This window comes from Pygoscelis adeliae, unplaced genomic scaffold (genome assembly GCF_000699105.1).
Source record: "Pygoscelis adeliae isolate BGI_AS28 unplaced genomic scaffold, ASM69910v1 Scaffold174, whole genome shotgun sequence".
Taxonomy (NCBI): Eukaryota; Metazoa; Chordata; class Aves; order Sphenisciformes; family Spheniscidae; genus Pygoscelis; species Pygoscelis adeliae.
Window position 1 is genome coordinate 3,134,375 of NW_008824676.1, and position 19,365 is coordinate 3,153,739.

General features: G+C 37.9%; 1 protein-coding gene across 1 annotated transcript in view; it reads left to right on the forward strand.

Annotated features, from left to right (window-relative positions):
- Window positions 1-19,365, forward strand: part of LOC103916173 (vacuolar protein sorting-associated protein 13B-like) — a 197,895-nt gene that overhangs the window by 133,289 nt on the left and 45,241 nt on the right. Inside the window, 4 exon segments of the mRNA XM_009323125.1 lie at window positions 451-647; window positions 8,362-8,543; window positions 10,338-10,687; window positions 16,757-16,918. Coding sequence (XP_009321400.1) covers window positions 451-647; window positions 8,362-8,543; window positions 10,338-10,687; window positions 16,757-16,918 — 891 coding nt within the window.

Genomic DNA, 19,365 nt, shown 5'->3' on the forward strand with positions numbered 1-19,365 from the left:
ATTTAAATATGACAATAAGTGGGTAATTAATAAATCGATATTTTGTTATGTAATAAAATTAAAAGAACTAGTTCAAGGAAAAAAAAATTTAATGATGATTAGAATGTCCTTGATACCATGATGTGATGACATCTGATGGATTTTTGGCTGCATAATACAAATAATGATTATTTGAATTGTCTTTGTTATTCTTGGGTACTGTGGAACAAGTAGCTATTTCTGTACCTAGTAAGAGAAAGTTTGAAGTGTTATACTGCAATGAAGTTCTAAAAACATTTTAATTTAAGTCAAAACAGCACAGAATCCGAGTAATGGTTGCAATTCTGATTTTCTATATGACAGCTTACTTTTATTTAGTTTAGTTAGTTTTGCACTTGTAGCCTGTACAGTAAGTCTTATTATATTTGGAATCAAGCATAAAGTAATAATGCCTTCTCCCTTTTATCACAGATTCCTTGCAGCTTGGAGTACTGGGATGAGCTTCAGAAATCATTTGTTGCATTCCGGGAATTCAGTCTATCAGAAAGCAAAGTCTGTGAACTACAGCTGCCCAGTATCAACTTTGTGAATGATCAGAAAGAGCTCATAGCCTCCGATCTTTGGAGGATTGTCCTGAACAGCAGTCAGAATGTGGCCGATGACCAAAGGTAATTTTGAAGGAGGAGGGAAAAACAGAAATCTAATGCTGCACTCTTGAGAGGTTTTTTTCAAGAGACTTAGGAAATAAGATACTGTTTTCATATGCGGTAAGAGTAGCTGGTCTTAAATGAGCTTCAAACTGTAGTTCACCTTCACGCAAGGGCATGGAGTGTGCACAAAAAGAGCTCTCTTTTAGATTTATAGGCAGCCTGGCAGCATCATATTCATCAATTTTCTGAACACAAGGATTACTGAAAAGTGAAGACAAACAGGCCATATCCTGAAACCTCTTAGCTGCACAAGGCAGTAAAATTAGCTCATTAACAAAAGAAGGCTGAGGCGCAATCCATTGTGTAACGTAGTAGTAAACATTCTTCTTCCATGCACCCCCCATACATCACCTTTATTCTGTCCTCAGTGCAAGTCAATGACTAAAGCAAGCCAAGTGTCTATTTTAAATATATTAAACAAAAATTTAGTACTTCAAGAGCATTACAGTATTATTCACACAGCTTGCTTACTGTGCTAACAGTAAAAAAATTTAATCAGTGTTTTCAAACACTGGGGATCCATTTTTCATTATGTTTGCAGCTGGAAACAATGTACTGTGACAGATATTCACTCTATTTACATTCATTCAGTTTTGGTTAATATGTAGGGTAAGAAGAAATGAGTACAAGTTCTCTCCACAAACAGCAGTGGAATTGCTTTCAAAGACCTTCTTAACATTTTATAGTTAGAGCGGAAAACCAAGAATGACCCTGTTGGATCATTGCTGTTTGCTGATTGTTGCTGCCTGTGTGTGAACACATGCTTGAATGAGTGTGTAGCATCACATATATGTTACATGAAGCTACAGAATTCAGAGAAATCAGGAAATACGAACATGGCTAACAAAATCAATGAAGAAAATTAAACATCTGGTTTCCATTAATAGTATCAGGTTGGAAATGATTTCTTGATGTTAATTGTGAAAGAATGCATTTTCATCATTGAGAAGTTAAGTGTTTTAGACAAGGTTAATTCCTCTGAATGTGGGACCTTGGCAAAATTGCCTTCCTGGTCAGCTTAACACCACAGAAATGTGAACTCGGTGGGAACTGAAAATGAAGTAGTGAAATTTAGTAGATTTTTTTCATCAAGGCATTTGGCACTGTAATCATGTTTATTGTTTTCTGCTCAAATAGGGTTCCTCACTATATGCAGTGTTTCATTTAGGGAGCTCTGATAAGCTAATGAGTTGTAATTGCTCAGGAAAAGGCTAGGGTTAAAATGAAATACAAATAAGTAAAAAAAAAAACCCCGTTTGGACTGTGATTAACATCAGAAACATTTTACAGCACAGCATGAATTCACCTGCCTAGAAGGTCTAAACTCGTGACTTTTCAGCTGGGAGGCAGCAGGCCTGCTCCACAATAGTGACCATCCTCAGTGGTATCAGTGTGTCAAGTTATAAAGAGGTAGAAATGTCCTAATGGCCTTGACATACCAGAAGACTCCAAGGAAGACAACTGCTCTGTCCACAGCACTGATATTAGAAGCACTAATGTGTGTCTTCTAGATTGTGTGTGTACACGTGAAGCTAAAGCAGAAACTACAACTGAAAAGAACAGGAATTAAACTGAAGCATTAGCAGTTCACTGAATAGGGATAGCAGGAAAGGAAAGAAGGCAGCAAAAAACACGTGACACACTACCGTAGCTTTTGAAGGTCAATAAACAGAGGAGAAAGAGGGAAGTCAAGGGAAGGTGTTATGAACTGCCTGCTCCTTAGGCATGTGCATGGAGACTGCAAAGTCACTAGTCCTGATACTTTTGGTGGCCTGAGGAATTTAAAATAGTTTCAAGAGGTGTAGTTTACACCTACATGAACTAACAGTAGACTGGAAAGCTAGTTAAAGATTCATGTAGGTCACGGTGAACTCCATCCAGAATTCAGAAACCTGAGCGATACATGAGGAAAACCTCTGATTTCAATCAGAAAAGAGAAAAGATTGTATTCCCTGCCTCAGCTGCAGTTTCAGATAGAAACTCAAACTGATCTCTCTTTATACTAGCTTCAAACAAGGCTGTACTGCAAGCTTTTTTACAGATGACTGCAGGAAGGACTGGTGTGGAAGAAGTAGTCCTGACCAGCCTGGAGTGATCCTTCTCAGAGAAACTTAACGGGTCAGAAAAAGAGCAGCTGTTCCTTAGAGATGAGGTTTTGACCTATGGTGTTTGAGGCATACTATCTCTTTCTTGGAGACAGAGCAAATCATGCCAGTCACATGTTGCTGACCTGGAGGTTTTGAGGCAGTTCACAAGCACTGAAATACATATAGTTACAGCTACAGAACAAGGTTAAGGTAACGGTTAAGCCCTAAATGATCACGTTATGTTAAAGGGAAGCCTTGTTTAGGAGGTGGTGACAGATACTGTTGACCTACAGAGAAGGCCAACCTTTCTAGACCCCTAGTAGCTTAGGAAGTCCATGTTGGCAGGAACTTTGCTGAAACTGTGGCTCTATCTTCATCAAACAAACATATTGCTACCAGTATGGGTATTTTCTTGTGACCAAGCACCCTAAAATGTATTCTGGATTCTACTTGACCAAAAGATTCCAAACTTTTTTGGTTTTGAGAGAGAGACTGCCCCATGTCATGGTAAATTTCAATGTCAGGCTTGTTCCTAAAGCAAGTGTTTAACATGAGATCTTAGACTTGTGAGAAGAGCCACAAGGAGTTGTGCTTAAATCCACTGCCGAGCGGTAGACCAGGGAACTTCAAGGCTGAGGGTATCTGCGAATGAGAGGGAGAAGTGAAGACTGTATAAAAGTTGAATCTCTGTTTTCGTGGAGACTCATGATGATTTGACATTAATTGCATGCTGTAACTGTGTGATTGAGTAACAAATTTAATTCACTATTAATTGTAAAGTATAAAAATGCTTAGTCTTGTTGAAGTTTATTTTCTTAGTTTGATCTTGTATTTTGGGTCAGACTCTTAACAGCTGCCATATGCATGCAGCTGCTGCTCAGTGATAATATTTTTTCCTTCGAATTCTGCAGGGTCTTTTTTTTTTTTTGTGGTAACCTCTATGATATGCTAATTATTAATACCAGAGAGCTGATCCCTTGTGTTTTAAGTACTTTATTACTGATTCCTAACATCAGTTATAAAGTATAAAACTTACGTGGCTCGTGTGACAGGAAAACAACGACGTTTGTGAGAAGATGTGGATCCAGCTGATATGTTGAGCAGTAGCTGGCAGGCTGAAGTATATCAACCAGTAATGAATATGGGAATATGCAAAGATGTCATGGTCCAAATCCTGTGGTATGCAAGCTCTTTCTGAGATTGATCAGGAAGTAATTAGAAGTACAAAAATCAAGGAGCTATCTGGTTAGGGACATAGTATATATGTGTATGTTGTTTATTTTTAAGAATTTTGTAGGCCATTCATTATTCAATGAATGAATAAGGTTTGAATGAACATTTATGAATGTTTATTCAATGAATGAACAAATCTGAAGTCCTAAGTGAAATAATTTAGCCTCCCCTTGAGGATTTAGTACCGTGTCTATGGAAGGAATCATGTATGGCATAAATGACTGTTTATGGAAGACCTTAAAATAGGGGATTAAAAGGAAATTATCATAGAATAAATTATTTTTTTAGGCTGCATTTTCATGTTGCAGGACTAGCAAATTATAATCAAAATTACTTTTATTTAAAGCTCTGTTTGGGTGGTGAGATGCTAAAGCCCCTCCCTGGTTTGCTTGGGAGGGGGTTATCATTCTCTGTTTAAATGGGTTATGTTACAAGATGTTTTATATATTTGTGCATCTCCTGTGTAATGTAAACAGTGTTTTTATAATTCCTGACATACTAATGTGAAGTAGTAATTGAAAATACCTGAAGATACAAACCATGAAACAAGTACAAAAACTTTTAAATAAACCTTAAATTGCTACTTTTTAAAAATTAAAGTGAGGAATTGTGATCATGTTTCTTGCTAATTGTTTTAGCTTTTATTCAAAGTAGATGATGTACTGGATTTTGACCTCTAACAATTTGGGTTCAGACCAGCATTTGAGTCATAAATTAAATGAGTTAAGTGGTCTCTTTCTTCTTCCCAGTGGATATTTTCCCATGTTGCGGTTTCATCACAAATGGCAGTTTTGGTTTAAATATTCCACTCTTAAAATAACAAGAATAATGCAGGTCACTATTAAGTCATTGTTCCCAGTTGCCATATATTTAACTTGAACTGCTTTGCATGATGTGAAACTATCAGACTTTATAATATATAATTACTTCAAAGGTAGGTATTTTCCATTTTAAAAATTCTGATATTTCACAGGATTAAAAAAAAAAAAAAAGACGACATTTCTGGTATTAAAGTCAGGTCAATTTCACTTAGAATTTCCTCTGGTTTTGCTACACCATCCCTCAGCATGTTGTGCCAAACACAAAGCAGTAGAAGCTAGTTATTCCTTTTCTCCCCAGCTGAAAAGTTGTGGACAGTCCACACTGCATTTTGTAGCTCCAAAGCAGCCAAGAGAATGTGGGATTTTTTGATATTGTATTCATTTGATGCACAAATTTTGATCTACCTCTGTGATATTAGTGCTGCTACTGTTGTTCACCAAGACTTGATAGAAAGTTTCCTGGGTTTTCTGCTGACACTGCTTTATTTCCTGTTTGTGCACAGCATGTGATGAAGGACTGTGTCTTTGATTTCTGTGCTCTATGCAAGGTAAAAGGAGAAAGTAGCAGTGCCAAAGGTCTGACGGAAGTCTACCTAGGCAAAAAGTTTAAATGGGATTTAATTTAAAATTGGATTGTCGTGGTAGTGATTGTAAGGACTACAGTCCCCCTTTAAACACTGCTCACCTGGTATTATGATCTCTTATTACAGTACTTTTTAAAGGCAATACTATTGTAATTTGGATGCTGCTCTTAGTATATTTTGTACTGTAACTGGTTTATACTGTTACTGTATTTTTATTTTCATAACAACATTGGGGCTATAATTCTGATATGGTTTCTGGTTGAGTAAAAATCAAATGGACCCCTTCACAGATAAAACAATAACACTTGAACAAAGTCTGGTCAGACAGGAAAACAGTGATGAAAGAATCCTCATTGCATTTCTTTTCAGATGATTTCTAGAAGATGATCTTCTTTCTGTAGAGTGACTTTCCTTTCTAAAATGTGGTTTAGCCCACGTTGGCATGCTCCTCTCAGTCCTCCCTACCACAGGAGAGGATGCAAGGCCAGTTCTATCCCAGGGAGCAACATTGTTCCACCCTCATTTGCTGTTTCTCTCCGGTTAGTTTTTTAAGCATGTGGTTGGACTCTGAAGTTTGTTAGGGAATCATTTCAGTTGTGGGCCTTTTTGGTTTCTCAGGTGACTCTCCATGAAGAAACAAAAAGCAGTTTGGAATCATTTTGTTCCCAACATTTTGAATTCTTTATTACTTCTGCTTGGTCTGCTGCTTGCGGGGCAGAAAAATCAGAGCAAAGTAGGGCTAAATGCTTTAAATTATTTCCCTGGTGTGAAGCTCCTGCCACATTTCCTCCTGCATCAAGCATGTCATGTTGCCGTGTAATCACGTCGGTTATGAATGAGAAATGACAAATGTCCCATCACACTAAAATGCTCGATAAATAAAAAGCAGGTATATAAAATTTGACTAAACAAGAATTTGGAGGGGTTTGTTTGTTATTATTTTATGAAAATATCCATCTCCAAAAAAACATATGCAAGGAAATAAAAATGCTGAGTCACTGATAGGTGACTCAGGGAATAGGTTTCTGAGGAAAAGCAATCTATAATTTCAGAATAAACCTCAAATTTCAGAAATAAATGTCCTTCCTTTTTACTGCAGTTAGTGTTATAGCTGTTTGTGCAAATTAAGTCTTAATTCAGAATATCAAAGTGTAATTATTCTTTTTAAAGTTCCTCATAGCTTGGTTAACATTTGTTTGCACCCCTCTACCCTTTTTCTATTTTCATCCCATATGTCCCAGAACTTCTGTTTCTAATCAAAATGCAATGAGCAAAAATTCTTGAAATGTTGACAGTTATTCGGAAAGAACTAACCAGTTCCACAGATTCAAAATTATGTAATGGTCTAAATCGGCATATGAATTTTGGTGGCTTTTGGATTTCTTTCCATGCTTTGTTCCAAATATCTAAGGAATATCCATGGTAGGCAAAGAAAAGCAACCCATTTCTCTGGCTCTAGTCCACTCCCATAGATGTTTTATCACATGAACACAAAGAATAATTTTATTTCCAAAGAGGCCAGTTCTCAAAAGGCCTACAACACCGTTTTTGAAATGTAAACAGGCAATTTGAAGAGGTAAAGAAGCACAGGAAAGCAGCTAAAAATCTGATTACGTGATCTATCTTTCATCCTTCACCGACCTAATCCATTCTTGATATCCTGTCTTGATTCTTTGATAATTAGCTAATTTTAGTTGGATTTTACTGCTACGCAAGTATTTTGATTTATGTCCACAAATCTAAAGTTGCATTTATGCTTCATAAATAAATACCATACTAGCTAGTTACCGTAACACAAAATAATACTGGTAAATTTACCTATCCATGGAATTCTACGCATTTGCAGCTGAACATTTTACCTGCTATATTTGTGCGTAATTTTGCAGTAATACACATGGTGTGATGAAAAATTTGGTCCTAAAAGCATAAGACGTTGCTTTGAAAGCCAATGTTCGAATTTAAACTTGTGTTTGAATTTAAAATATCTTTAAAATGTCAATGGAAATCTCTTCACGGTGCTTTATAAAAGCTAATTACTTTCTGACAAAAATAGTAAGTTGGTCTTAGTTAATCCTTCGTTAAATTTTATTTTAAAAATAAAAGCAGTATTGGGTTGAGGACGTGGACTTAGTTTTCTTGAATCAAGTCTATGCTTTTAAACTAAAACTCTTTAGTACCAAACTGCAAAGGGAGTGAGAATAAGGAACATTAAGGATAGATTTGGCTTAAATTAGAAAGTTTATTTGTACTTCAGTGGTGTCTTAGCAACCTATAGAATTGTGATGTAGTGTTAGTTTCTCTCAAGAGACTGAAAGATAATGCTTGGAAATTCATGGCGTCAGGAGCACGGCTAGGAAAAAAAAAAACAACAGTGGGGTGGCATTTTAAATGTATAGTTAATATGTTGTAATAGGTGCTAGTAAAAGGCTCCAGGCTGAGCTTATAACACTCAGAGATTCTTTTAAAATGATGACTGTAGAATGAGAAGGGCAAAGGAAAGAAAGCTTACAGGGACAGGGTTTATGCGTAGAAGGAGTTTGATGGTTGTGCGTTGGTTTCCTTAAAATAAAATTTAAAAAATCATTCTCTTGACCAGATTAACTTTCAGCTCATTCTTATAGCTTTAATAATGGTAATGTACTCTGTTTAGCTATTTCAACAATTAAAGATACCTGGTATATTTTGTTTTTATTTTCTGTAAATATGCTTTGCTTCTGTGATTCAAGTGTTACAGTTTGTGAATTGAAAGTGCAGTGTGATTAAAGCATTGTTGGATTGCAGTCTTGTCTGCTATTGGGAAAAAGTACAAACGGTAACATTAGCAGTTAAAATAAAATGATGACATTGGCTGTGTCAGAAAACCAACATGGCACATGGTCAAGTCTTACTGTAAAGCGATAAAATCCTGGAAGTGCTGAACTACCACTTTGTTATCTACCTTCCACAGCTCAGAAAGTGAATCTGGCTCACAAAGTGCATGCGATCAGCTTGTAACCCCCACGGCATTAGCAGCCTGTACCAGGGTTGACTCCTGTTTTACTCCTTGGTTTGTGCCATCATTAAGTGTGTTGATCCAATTTACTTATTTGGAAGTCCACCTCTGCCATCATCTTGATCACCTAGGCACAGGTATGTACTTCTTTATGTAGAATAATAAAAGCATATAGTTCATACATGCTGCTTAATTGCTGTTTTGCTGTCTGTAGTCCCCATTTCCTCATTTAAACAGGCATTCTTGAAATAAATTGTCACCAACAGCCACCAGTGGTACAGACTTCAGGGTAAAACTGATGACTTCTGTGCATTGAGAAGTACATACGGTAGGCAGTGGGGCTGGCTGATCAGCCCCCTTCCTCCCTCTGGAATGGGTAACTGTAGAAGCCATCCGGTTTTCGTAGTCTGATTAGTGACAGCAGGTGCCACTTCAGTTTTGAGCTATCTTAGTGAATGAATTTGATCTTTTAAATTTTCCAGCGTATTAACAGTACTATTAAAATATCTGAAGATTTTGCAACCCCCTTAGTAAGAATTCCTTGGAAGAGCTCTGAGAACTGCAGATTTAACTGTTATTTCAATTATGATCACTTTTGGAGCTACATCTGGTTCTGTTCAGCACTCTCTGTCATTGCATTAATGGCAAATACATTCCAAGAGATCTTTAGATTATTGTCTGATTTTCAAATGCCAGGAATGCTTTCCATGGAAGATGAGCAAATATCTCAGATAATTTTGACAGGGACAGCTTTCTTCATGAGTAGTTTTTGTGTTTCTGCAAGTATTATAATATATGCATTATCAAATCATACCAAGACTGACACTCAACGTCTAGCAAATAATTTCTTGTCTATCGGCTACCTCTATCGGTACATAATCTTCCTCACTATTACACTCCAATTCCAGATGCTCGATCTTTAAAATTACACGTACTGGAAAAAGCAAAAAATCAATTTAAAATCAAATCCAGCTGTTTCATTTTTCAAGAGCAACTGAGTTTATGCTGATGCTGCTGTTGTTATAGCACCTAAAGGCCTTAAGTTTCGGGGCTCCGTTGTGCTATGTTGTACACGAAGGGAGCACAAAACTTATTGTATCCATTATGCTTTTGTAGAATAATAGGGCTTGATCCTGGAAAGTGATGAGTGTTTTGGTTCCAAATCTGTAGAACACTTGAGCATATGCTAATTTTAAGCATGTGAGTAGTTCCAGCAACATAAATAATAACATCAGTGGAAATACTCGCATGCTTAATGTTACACAAGTGGTGTACATGCCTTGCAGTGTCTGCTGCCACAGTGCTTGGCACTTTGCAGGACTGAGACTTCAGTGAACGCGATAAAATCTTTTTTTATGATATATTTCTCATGCTTTAGTCTCAGGATACTACTTTCTTTAATTTCTAGTATTATGGGGTAGTATGTCACATCTCAGTGGGTTTGTGGTCTCGAACTCTGTAATTGCAGCAAAGACAATTTTCATTGTGGAGCCTGTTAGCCTGCACAGTCACATGTCAGTAAATATTATATTGCTAATTTTTATTGCATTCATAATGTGCTATGTGTGGAATATCATATACATCTACTATAGCAAAAATTCTCACAGAAATATGGTCTCTGCTCCAAATAGGTGGCAATCTGAAGCATTGTGCAGTGTGATAGATAAAGCAGTTTGGCTGGCTGGTCTATTTACCATTAAAAGATTTTGGTTTGCAGATACTTTTTGTTTGCAGCTGCTATTAATTACAGTTCTATTTTACATCTAATAAACAGTGTGAACAGGATTAATTTCAGATTTCAGAAATGTCAACTCTTTTATGAATTTTACTTGTTTTCATCATATGTACAAGCAGTTAAAACACAATTTACAAAAACGTACAGAATGTGGCGATGCTGATGTTCTAGGCTTGTTTGTTGTTTTACTTTTCAGCACCACCAAAGTTTCTTCAGCCATTTTTATCTGATAAGAACATGCCATCTGAACTAGAATACATGATAATTTCCTTTGATGAGCCTCATGTCTATCTTCGTCAGTGGAGCGATGAGTCGATGTTCCAGGAGATCCAGTTTTCAACTCAAGCCGACTGTAAACTTTTGGAGTGCCGAAACGTGACTATGCAGAGTGTTGTGAAACCTTTCAAAATCTGGGGGCAGATTGCTATTTCCAGCAGCACAGTAGGAAGGCTATTGGACTGCACAATAATGGTGGACCCCATTTTTATCAACTTTGGCCAATATGCACTTCATTCTCTAAATACAGCAATTCAAGCTTGGCAGCAGGTATGCAAATACAATAGTGAGAAAATATGTAGCTTTTGTGATTAATTCAATAGCAAATTAGAATACCAACTGTGCTGATTAAAAATATTCCAAGATGTAAAAGCTTTAATTTGCACTAAAAGTGTTTTTTACTAATAAGCATTAATTCCGTGATAACAATGAAAATTAGGAGACAATGAGTGCTATACGTAAAGGTAAATGTAGCCAGAACTGCTTGAGTTTCAGTGAAACTACATGGCTTTATATCAGAATAATCAGAATCTTGGTCTTGAAATGCATAATATTCCATTAATTTATGAAAAGATGAGTGGTGCATGATATGTAAGCACAGCTCTGTCTGAGCGGTAGAGCATATTGTTTCCAGCTACTACTTCTATCCTTATTGAAGTTCAACACTAGTTTCACATTACATTCTGTGCAAGTAGCATTAATGGCTGAAGCCAGTCCCAGCGTAAGGAACCTTGCTTCTGCAATGACCCCTCGAAGGCCTGTAATTCCCTTACTCCACTATAGCCTTGAAATCAAATCGTTCTCTTCATCTGCCTGAAGACCTATGTGGAGCCTGGGAATTAATTACCTATCATGGCACTACAATAACAAAGCCCCCAAAAAAGGATAAAACATCTGTTTTATATCAAAAAATTCTTTTTTAAGGGCATTCCATGGTTTTCTTGTTGCAAAAGGACATTCATAAAACAAGATCTAGTGTGATTTAAATCTTTACAGCTGGCTCAAATATCAATGTGAACAAAAATCTTTGTAGCTCCAATTTCTGTTTTTTGTCATATTTTGAACAATGCTTTTAATAAAAAACAAACATAGAAAGTATAAGAGAGTCCTTGGTAGGCTGTTTAAACCCAAAATATTTCTGACTTAGTACTAGTCCCTCATCTAAGACATGTGTGGCAACTACTGCAAAATGGCCTTCAGAAAGGTCAGTTTCCTCTTAGGATGGAAAAGAAAAAGATCTCTCAGACATAGCTACACATATAAATAAAATATGGTGCATAAATATTTAAATGTTTTAAACCACATCACAGTGTGAATGACTGACTGACTACTCTGTGCCTTGAAGGAATATTCTGAGTTGAAAAAATGGAATTGTATATTTGATTAAGTAGAGCCATATGTCGCATAGTATATTGCTGACAGGTACATTCTATGAATAGTTGGTACTGATTTATACATGGATTTGGCAATGTTAACATGAGCCACGGGAGGATATACTTCTGTAATTGTTGCTGTAATTTTCTCGTTTCCTCTCATGTCAAGGGTACTTGCCACCATATTCTGATGTGGTGGGTATCTAGCCCTGAGTATTCGAGATTAAAAACTTGCATCGCTTTGAAATTAGGGAACAGTTAACACACAAGTGGGTTCAAAACAGCTTATTAAATTAATTGTTACCAAGATGTTTCGTATGTGGCTTTACCTCCAGATTGGAGGGGTGGCACGCACTGCACGGGGAGGGAATGAATTTCACAATGATAAGCATTGCTTGATGTTTGCTGTTCACACAAAATACAATATAAATGCTGCCAACTAGAAGCATGAATTTAATAAGGAAAAGGTTATTTGAATTCTCCACATATTTTTTACTGGATTAATACCTGAAACAAGTGATGATGTAGTCAGTGGACAGACAGATGAAGCATGAAACAATCTGGCCCTGCACCTTTAGGTCAAGAGTTCAGGATTAACAGAAGCCTCTGTCAGTGTCTTTGTTTCCTAGATATGGACTGATTTTTTTCTTTTTGTTTAAGTAATGATGAACATTTTGAAAGTAGATTAAGCCTAAAAAACACCAGGCGTACAATTTGCTTTATACTTCTAAGTCACATGCTGAAAATCTGAGAGGATTAGCACTTTTTAAAAACAGTTTCCCCTTTTGACGTATTTCACTGTCTGATCTGAAATCCCTGTTTAAATACGAGCAGTAACAGGCTAATGCCCATCTAAATGCAAAGCTAAAGTAATGGTTTTAATAATCAAATAACTGGACAGGGAACTTCAAGATTGTTATTAATTTAGTTTTATTATTTAATAATAACATACAGAGTATCAAGTGAGATAGAAAATGCATGTCTCCTGTGAATATACATGGCGGGTTGGTTTTTTCCCCTTTATTTGGGCATTTAAGCCTTCACAAATTGTTTTATAGCATTAGTGCTTTGTGATATCTACAGACGCGGGGTCAGCTGAGAAAACAGCTCCCCAGGTATGGTACTGAGTGAGTATTCCTGGGAAAAAAACTATTCTTTTGTGGTCTTGCACTGCAAATGTTTTCCTAAACCCCTCAGAAGTTATAAAAGCTCCTGTTTTAAACCTGGTTTAAACCATTAGAACTTCTTTTCCTTGAGGTCCGCGTGGTGCTTAACCTTTCTGTTGGCAGTTGCATAAGTTTTCTTAATGAGCTGGGATCAGTCAGAATGACATCTGTGATCACAGTAGTTTCCCCATCTTTCTAACATAAGCACAAAGAACAAAGGAAAAGAGTACAGAAAACTTGCATGTAGCTTCAATTTAACTTTCTAGCTGATAATGTCAGGATACTGCCATGAGAATGAAGCTTAAACAATCAGAAGGAAAATGTTCTTTTCTCTCAGAGGAACTTTGAGGGAGATAAGAAATTGTTAAAGACTTTCTGTCCAAAGAACGTTACTAGATACTAGAGAGAGAGGCGGGGGGGGTGTACGTGTGCGCGTGTGTGAGAGAGAAAGAAGGCTTGCACAGGTCTTCGGTAGCTTGTGAAGCACACAGAAAATAACTTTGTGTATATAAAGAGGCCTAGGCTTTTATGGGTTTTTTTTCTCCAGATCCAGAAAGGCTTTGAAATAGCTGTGAGCTGAGGCGTGAGCAGAAAGTCCTGAGACAGGGAAAGCCTGGTGACTAGTATTATATGGGATGTTTTTCCCCTCTCTGAATAGAATTCACAAAATATTTGAAAGCCCAATAAAGGAGAGACACTTTCCAGGCCTCTCTGAGAGAAAAGAACAGCTGAAAAATGATCTAAAGAGGGGCAGGAAATTGTCCCCCAGGAACTGACCCTAATCTGTATCTGATTCAGGCTGTTGATCTTTTGCTGATTCTTTTGATTTGCTGTTTTAATTCAGAGAGGGATTTTTTTTCCTAATCCACACTTAGGTGTTTTCAGCTCCTGGAGTCATCATTCAGCCCTTCAGTATCATTGCCACACAAATGGCCCAGTTCTATTTGTTTTTATTATGTCTGGTTTCTCTACACTCTCTTTTATCAATCAAGATTTCCTCACTCCATCCTTTTGCCTTTTTTTTTTTTTTGGTCCCTTTCTGCTTACCCTCGAAGCTTCTGCTGTCAGACTTCGGCAGCGAATTTGGGATCCAGTTCCCTGTGATGGGTGCAGGGAGCTGCTGTGGTTCCCCAAGGACTGAGAAGCATGGGTGGTACTCTGGGAAAAATCTCCTGCATTTACTGCAAGAAGAATAAGAGTTGCCTAGAACCCTGCCTGTACAGTGCATAGTTGCCATATTGAGCTAAAGCATCCCCAAACTTCCTTGATGATCCTTTAGTCAGCTGTTATTATCAAGACATGAGGCATCAGTAGCTCTCTCTTAAGCCAGGCAGCATGGAGCAATGCCTTATTATACAAATCTTGGTGTTTCTTTGGTTAAAACTTTGGAACTGTTACAAAATTGAGCTTAAAATACCTCTTTTGCTTAACTTTGAGAAGCGTCGCTGTTAAAAGCAGTGGGTTCTAGTAGCGAATCTAGCATTTAAGACTAACGATTAATGGCAGTCATTCATCAGCGCCAAAATGTGTGCAAGTCTATTAATAATCCCTGATGGGATAACATTCCCCCAGTACAATTTAGGAGTTCTATGCATGCCAGAAACTTGCTAGATTCTCTTTTCCCTCTGGAAAATGCAAGAGCCTACAGTTTGGGTTAACTTACTTGAAACTAAGTTAGTCAGTCAGGTAAAAAGAAGGAAGTTCTTCATCTTCCAGTGTTATTCTTCCAGCCTGTGCATAATCAGCAAGGAAATGTATTGGAATAAAAAAAAATTTTCTTAAATTCCCCTGGGGTTATATCTAGGTTTGACTATAACAACATGCTGAGTTCTGTGGATAGTAAATCCTCCCTTTTAAAAAGAACATTTTGCAAAGCTGTAACAGGAAAATATATATATTTGTGGTAGACTTATGGGTATGTGGGTATGGCAGCTTGACAGTAAAAAGTCATAGATCCACCACTAGAAAATGCCAAAATAAACTCTGCACTCTGAAGTGGCACTGTAAATGTCAGCCTTTAGCATACCCAGATCTGCTACTGAATGCGATACAGACATCCTGCTCTGTAATGAGTTTTACTGCTTTGAAAAAGTGAGATTTTGGTTATGCTTGCCTGACTCTTGTTTCACAGAAGATACCTGATCTTATGCAGAAGAATTCATGAGATTTGGAGAGAAGCTTTAATCTAAATATTCTCATGCTTAAATACTCCTAGGGTGAATAATTTTTTGCACAAACGCTCCCAGCCAATCATTCTGACATTGTCACAAACGGATTTGCAACCTGCACCTTAGGTTCTTCTGAAGTTAATAACAGTAGTGAACATGCATTCAAGGATGCTAATTGGACATACCTTGTACACTTTGCTTTTCAGAAAATCTGTTCCACGTGTATCACCCAGCAATGTGCTACAAGCAATGTACCAAACTGTTTTTCATGGATAACTAAGGATCCATAGGGATCTATGAGGAAATATTTTTCTCTTTCTCTTGTTTGATCTCTGAATTTCTGCAGGCTTCCAGGCACATTGTTATCAAAGAACTAGAGACCCATATGATCATAGACAGAGGAGGTGCTAGCTTCATTATGTCTGTTTAAAAGGTCCACTGAGAGAGCAAGGAGGGGAAACAGAATCAGCTCTCAAAGACCATGGAGGTCCCGTAAGTTAGAGAAGACGTCATGGGAAGAAAGGATGAGAAAAGAGCAGCTGGGCTATATTGTGGAGAGAAGGGAACCAACCAACAATAAAGCATTGTCAAAAGTGTGTACTAGGAAAGATGGGTCAAAAAGAGGTAATGAAAAGCACAAAAAGATGAATTCTTTGTGTTATACCCATTAAATTGCATGAAGACTATCCAACTGTTGCTTTCTTGGAGTAATTGTTATGGTTGCTAGATAGTTGCTTGTAAGTGGAAGGTGCCAGCCCAGTAGTGACTAGGACAGAAATATATGAGCGATGATCTCCAAATCAAATTGTCAGTCACACTTTGGCCTCTCCTGTATAGGGGATTATAGTTCATGCCTTCAGGGACGGAAGACCTGTAGCTCTGGTAATTTTTGCCTATCATATAGTCCCATTGTGTCAAGTGACAAGCAGCCAGATGAAAAGCAGAAAGAGAGGGATGGAAGGATGCTGCAGGCAGGAGAAAAAGTATTGTAAAATCTAAAATGCTTTTAAAACCCGTGATAGTTTTTGATTTTTCCTATTAGGCTGTCAAATTCCATGATGCATATTCGAAATAGCCTCTTGGAGCTGTGAAAATACTCTCCCCATGTCTCCTGCTTTTTCTTTAGTTATTTTTTTAAGTGTTGTGTTGTGGTATCAGGAGAGAGAGGGTCTTCTGCTGCTGACCCACAGCAACGCTTCAAAGTAGAAGCAGCAGCTGGGGAAGAGGAAGTGCAGCCTGTTGGCCTGAGAGTTCTGTTGTCAAGCATTGAAGAAACCTCTTCATGTCTCTCTGCTCAGCCTGTAGTGCCCCGCCTGCCCTATGTGATGTGTCATTTCCAACTGAATTTAATTTTGTTGAAGTCTTTTATGTAAGTTAGGAAATCTAGTTTTTATTGTAGTTTTAAATCTTTAAGATTTGCATTACAGAAACATAAAGTAAAATACGGTGAGTCTTAGAATATATTTTGTCAACCCAAACACTAGTTTTTGCAGAGAGTACTATGAGACCAAAGCTAATGGCAAGAGATCTTGAAGCATTTCTGTGTTGTAACAGTCGCCACTGGGCAGACAGCTGCCAAATGTCTTGCAATTAATTTGATGCTTACTGGCTTTCATATCCCTTTCCTTTCAGAACCAATGCCCTGAGGCAGAGGAGTTGGTCTTCAGCCATTTTGTGATCTGTAATGACACACAAGAGACACTGCGGTTTGGCCAGGTGGATACTGATGAAAATATTTTGCTGGCTAGTCTCCACAGTCACCAGTACAGCTGGCGTTCTCACAAGTCCCCGCAGGTATGTCAGAAATAGCCCTTCGAATGCAGCAATTGCTAAAGCTGACTGGTGGCTTTATGCATTGATTCCTCGGTTTTCTCTATGGTCTCGACTATCTCTAATGCTCCAGTTCTTTCAGGAGCCACACACTGAGGCTGCATCAGAGAGAAAAGGTAAACAAAGAGTGAGGAAAGCCAGACGTGTTTAGAAGTTACTTGAGGGTAGAACTGGATGTGCACGACCGCTTTCTGTAAAACTGAGCGCTTGTGGAAACTGAAGCTTCTGAAAAAAAGCAAAAGAAGATTGCTTGCCAGGTTTTTATAACTAAGTGACCAGTGTCTGTTTTCTGTGATGTACATTAGAAGTTTGGGGAATTTTTTTAATGAATTGTTCTTACCAGAAGCATCTGTTCACTGAAATTGTTTGCAGAACAGGGTCAAACTGGACAAATCTCTCAACTCAGCATGTGCTTACATTAGAAAAGATTTGAAATTTTAGAAACACCCCACTTATATAGTTTAAATAATGCAGTTTCTGTTTCTTGGGTGTTTTTTTAAGAATAAACACTGAAACTGAAATAGAATATTTTAAAATTATCAACAGGAAATATTTCAATGAAACCATGTTGTTGGTTTTCTTGAGTGGTGCTGAAAATGAACTTTTCATCTTGATTCAAGATAGGGCAAGAATTTAAAAGAAGTGTTTATGAGACAGCAAAGCCATTCTTCTCTCTTTTTAATATATATACCCAGCTCCTGCTGAGTGGGAGACTGGAGACCTATGCCACTCCACTTGCTAAGCAGCAGTTCTGTGCTGAAGAGTTACTAAAATTTTTACAGATCCTAGGAGGAGCGTAGTGGATGGGGGTTCCTAACTCCTCTAGAGCCCTGGAAAATACCAGCCTTAGCATGTGAGAAAGAAGGTGAAATTTGGATGGTATTCTAAACAGGAGCTGTGCCCACTTTCACTGCTGACAAGTTTCAAGTTTCACTGGGAAGCAGAGATGGCAAATTTACTATGTTTTTCGTTCATATGTCGGTTGGTGGATATGCAAAACTACCGAATTTTACATGAATGCAGTAATCTGTGCAGAGCAAATTCAGCCAGAATAAACAGTTGCAGCTGACACTGAAGTCAAGGCGTAAGTTAAGAGGAAGGCAGGCTAATAAAGGACCGTCTCACGCCAGTGACAGAGTTGTTGTTATAAGTGGTGTGCACTGGTGTAGGAGCGCACAGAGGGGGACCTTTGGAGGCTTAGAGACACTGGAGTACTGTATGTCCCTTGCCACCTTTTCAAAAAGGACATATGTTTTCTCATACAAGCAAAACGCCTGTGATGCCCCAGCCCATGGGCGAGCAACCCAAATGGGTGACTATGCTCTGTGCAATTGGGCAAGTGTCAGATTGCGAGACAGGATCCCCACTCGTCAGGTGACAGTACTCGCACCTGGGTTACGATTGACGTAACTCCCTCTGGTTGTGTGAGGGAGAAAGAACAACCAGGCGTGTAGAAAGCTAGCTAAATGTGACCCATGTTTCATAATCAATTATCACTTGCTTTTGTAGCAACCACCAAAAAAATCATTTAAACCTCTTCATAAACACATGGAAAAAGAAGGAAATGCTTAAAGCGATTATAAATAAAACCAGAACTAAGTAAGGCTTTCCTCTTAACAGTTTTTCTTATCCATTTTCTGGTTACTTATATAAAATTATTCAGTTGAGAGAATCCTCTTTTTGACCACCATTCTAGATAGATCTGGTTATGGTGTATTTCTAATAATGGTGTACTTCCAATAATGGTGCAAACTGGAAAGAGTTTTGAAAATGAGGTTTATCTCAAGCAAAGTGAAAAGTAGAAGAGTTAAAATTGCAGCTTGTTACTCATAATTTCTGTCAGTTGCAGCCGAACTGCTGAAGATCACCAGCACAATATATGGCATTAGCCATGCAACACCTGGAGAACTTAAATATTAAAACATTGATCTTTATCTTGTCCTTTCAGTCACAGACTTGAGCTGTGCAAAACATTCTGTTTTCGTGGCCGCTCTGTAAGTTTCTTATTAAATGAAAAATAAAAGTGCAGGATGAAAGGTGGAGAAGTCCAGCAGAGAACCAAATCACACATAAGGGAGCGGGTGAGGTGACAGTAGGAACTTCAGATTCATTTTTCAGATATTCATTCTTCAGCTGAAAGTTGGTGATGTCAAAGGGTTTCCCCATTCTGTTTTGCTCTGATCGGATTCAGATTCACTGAAGAATTGGGCTGATAAACAGTCAGGAGTGTCATGTTGGATTCCCGTGTCCCAGGAGACGGTGAAGCTAACAGCTCACTCCTCCTGACTCAACCACATTGCTGGCCAGCAGGCTCTTCTAGTAGGGGGGCTATACCTCCCTTGTCCCAGCCTTTGGAATAATTTCAAGAATACTTCTGCTCTTTTAATGTTTTTCAACAGCCATCTCTTGCT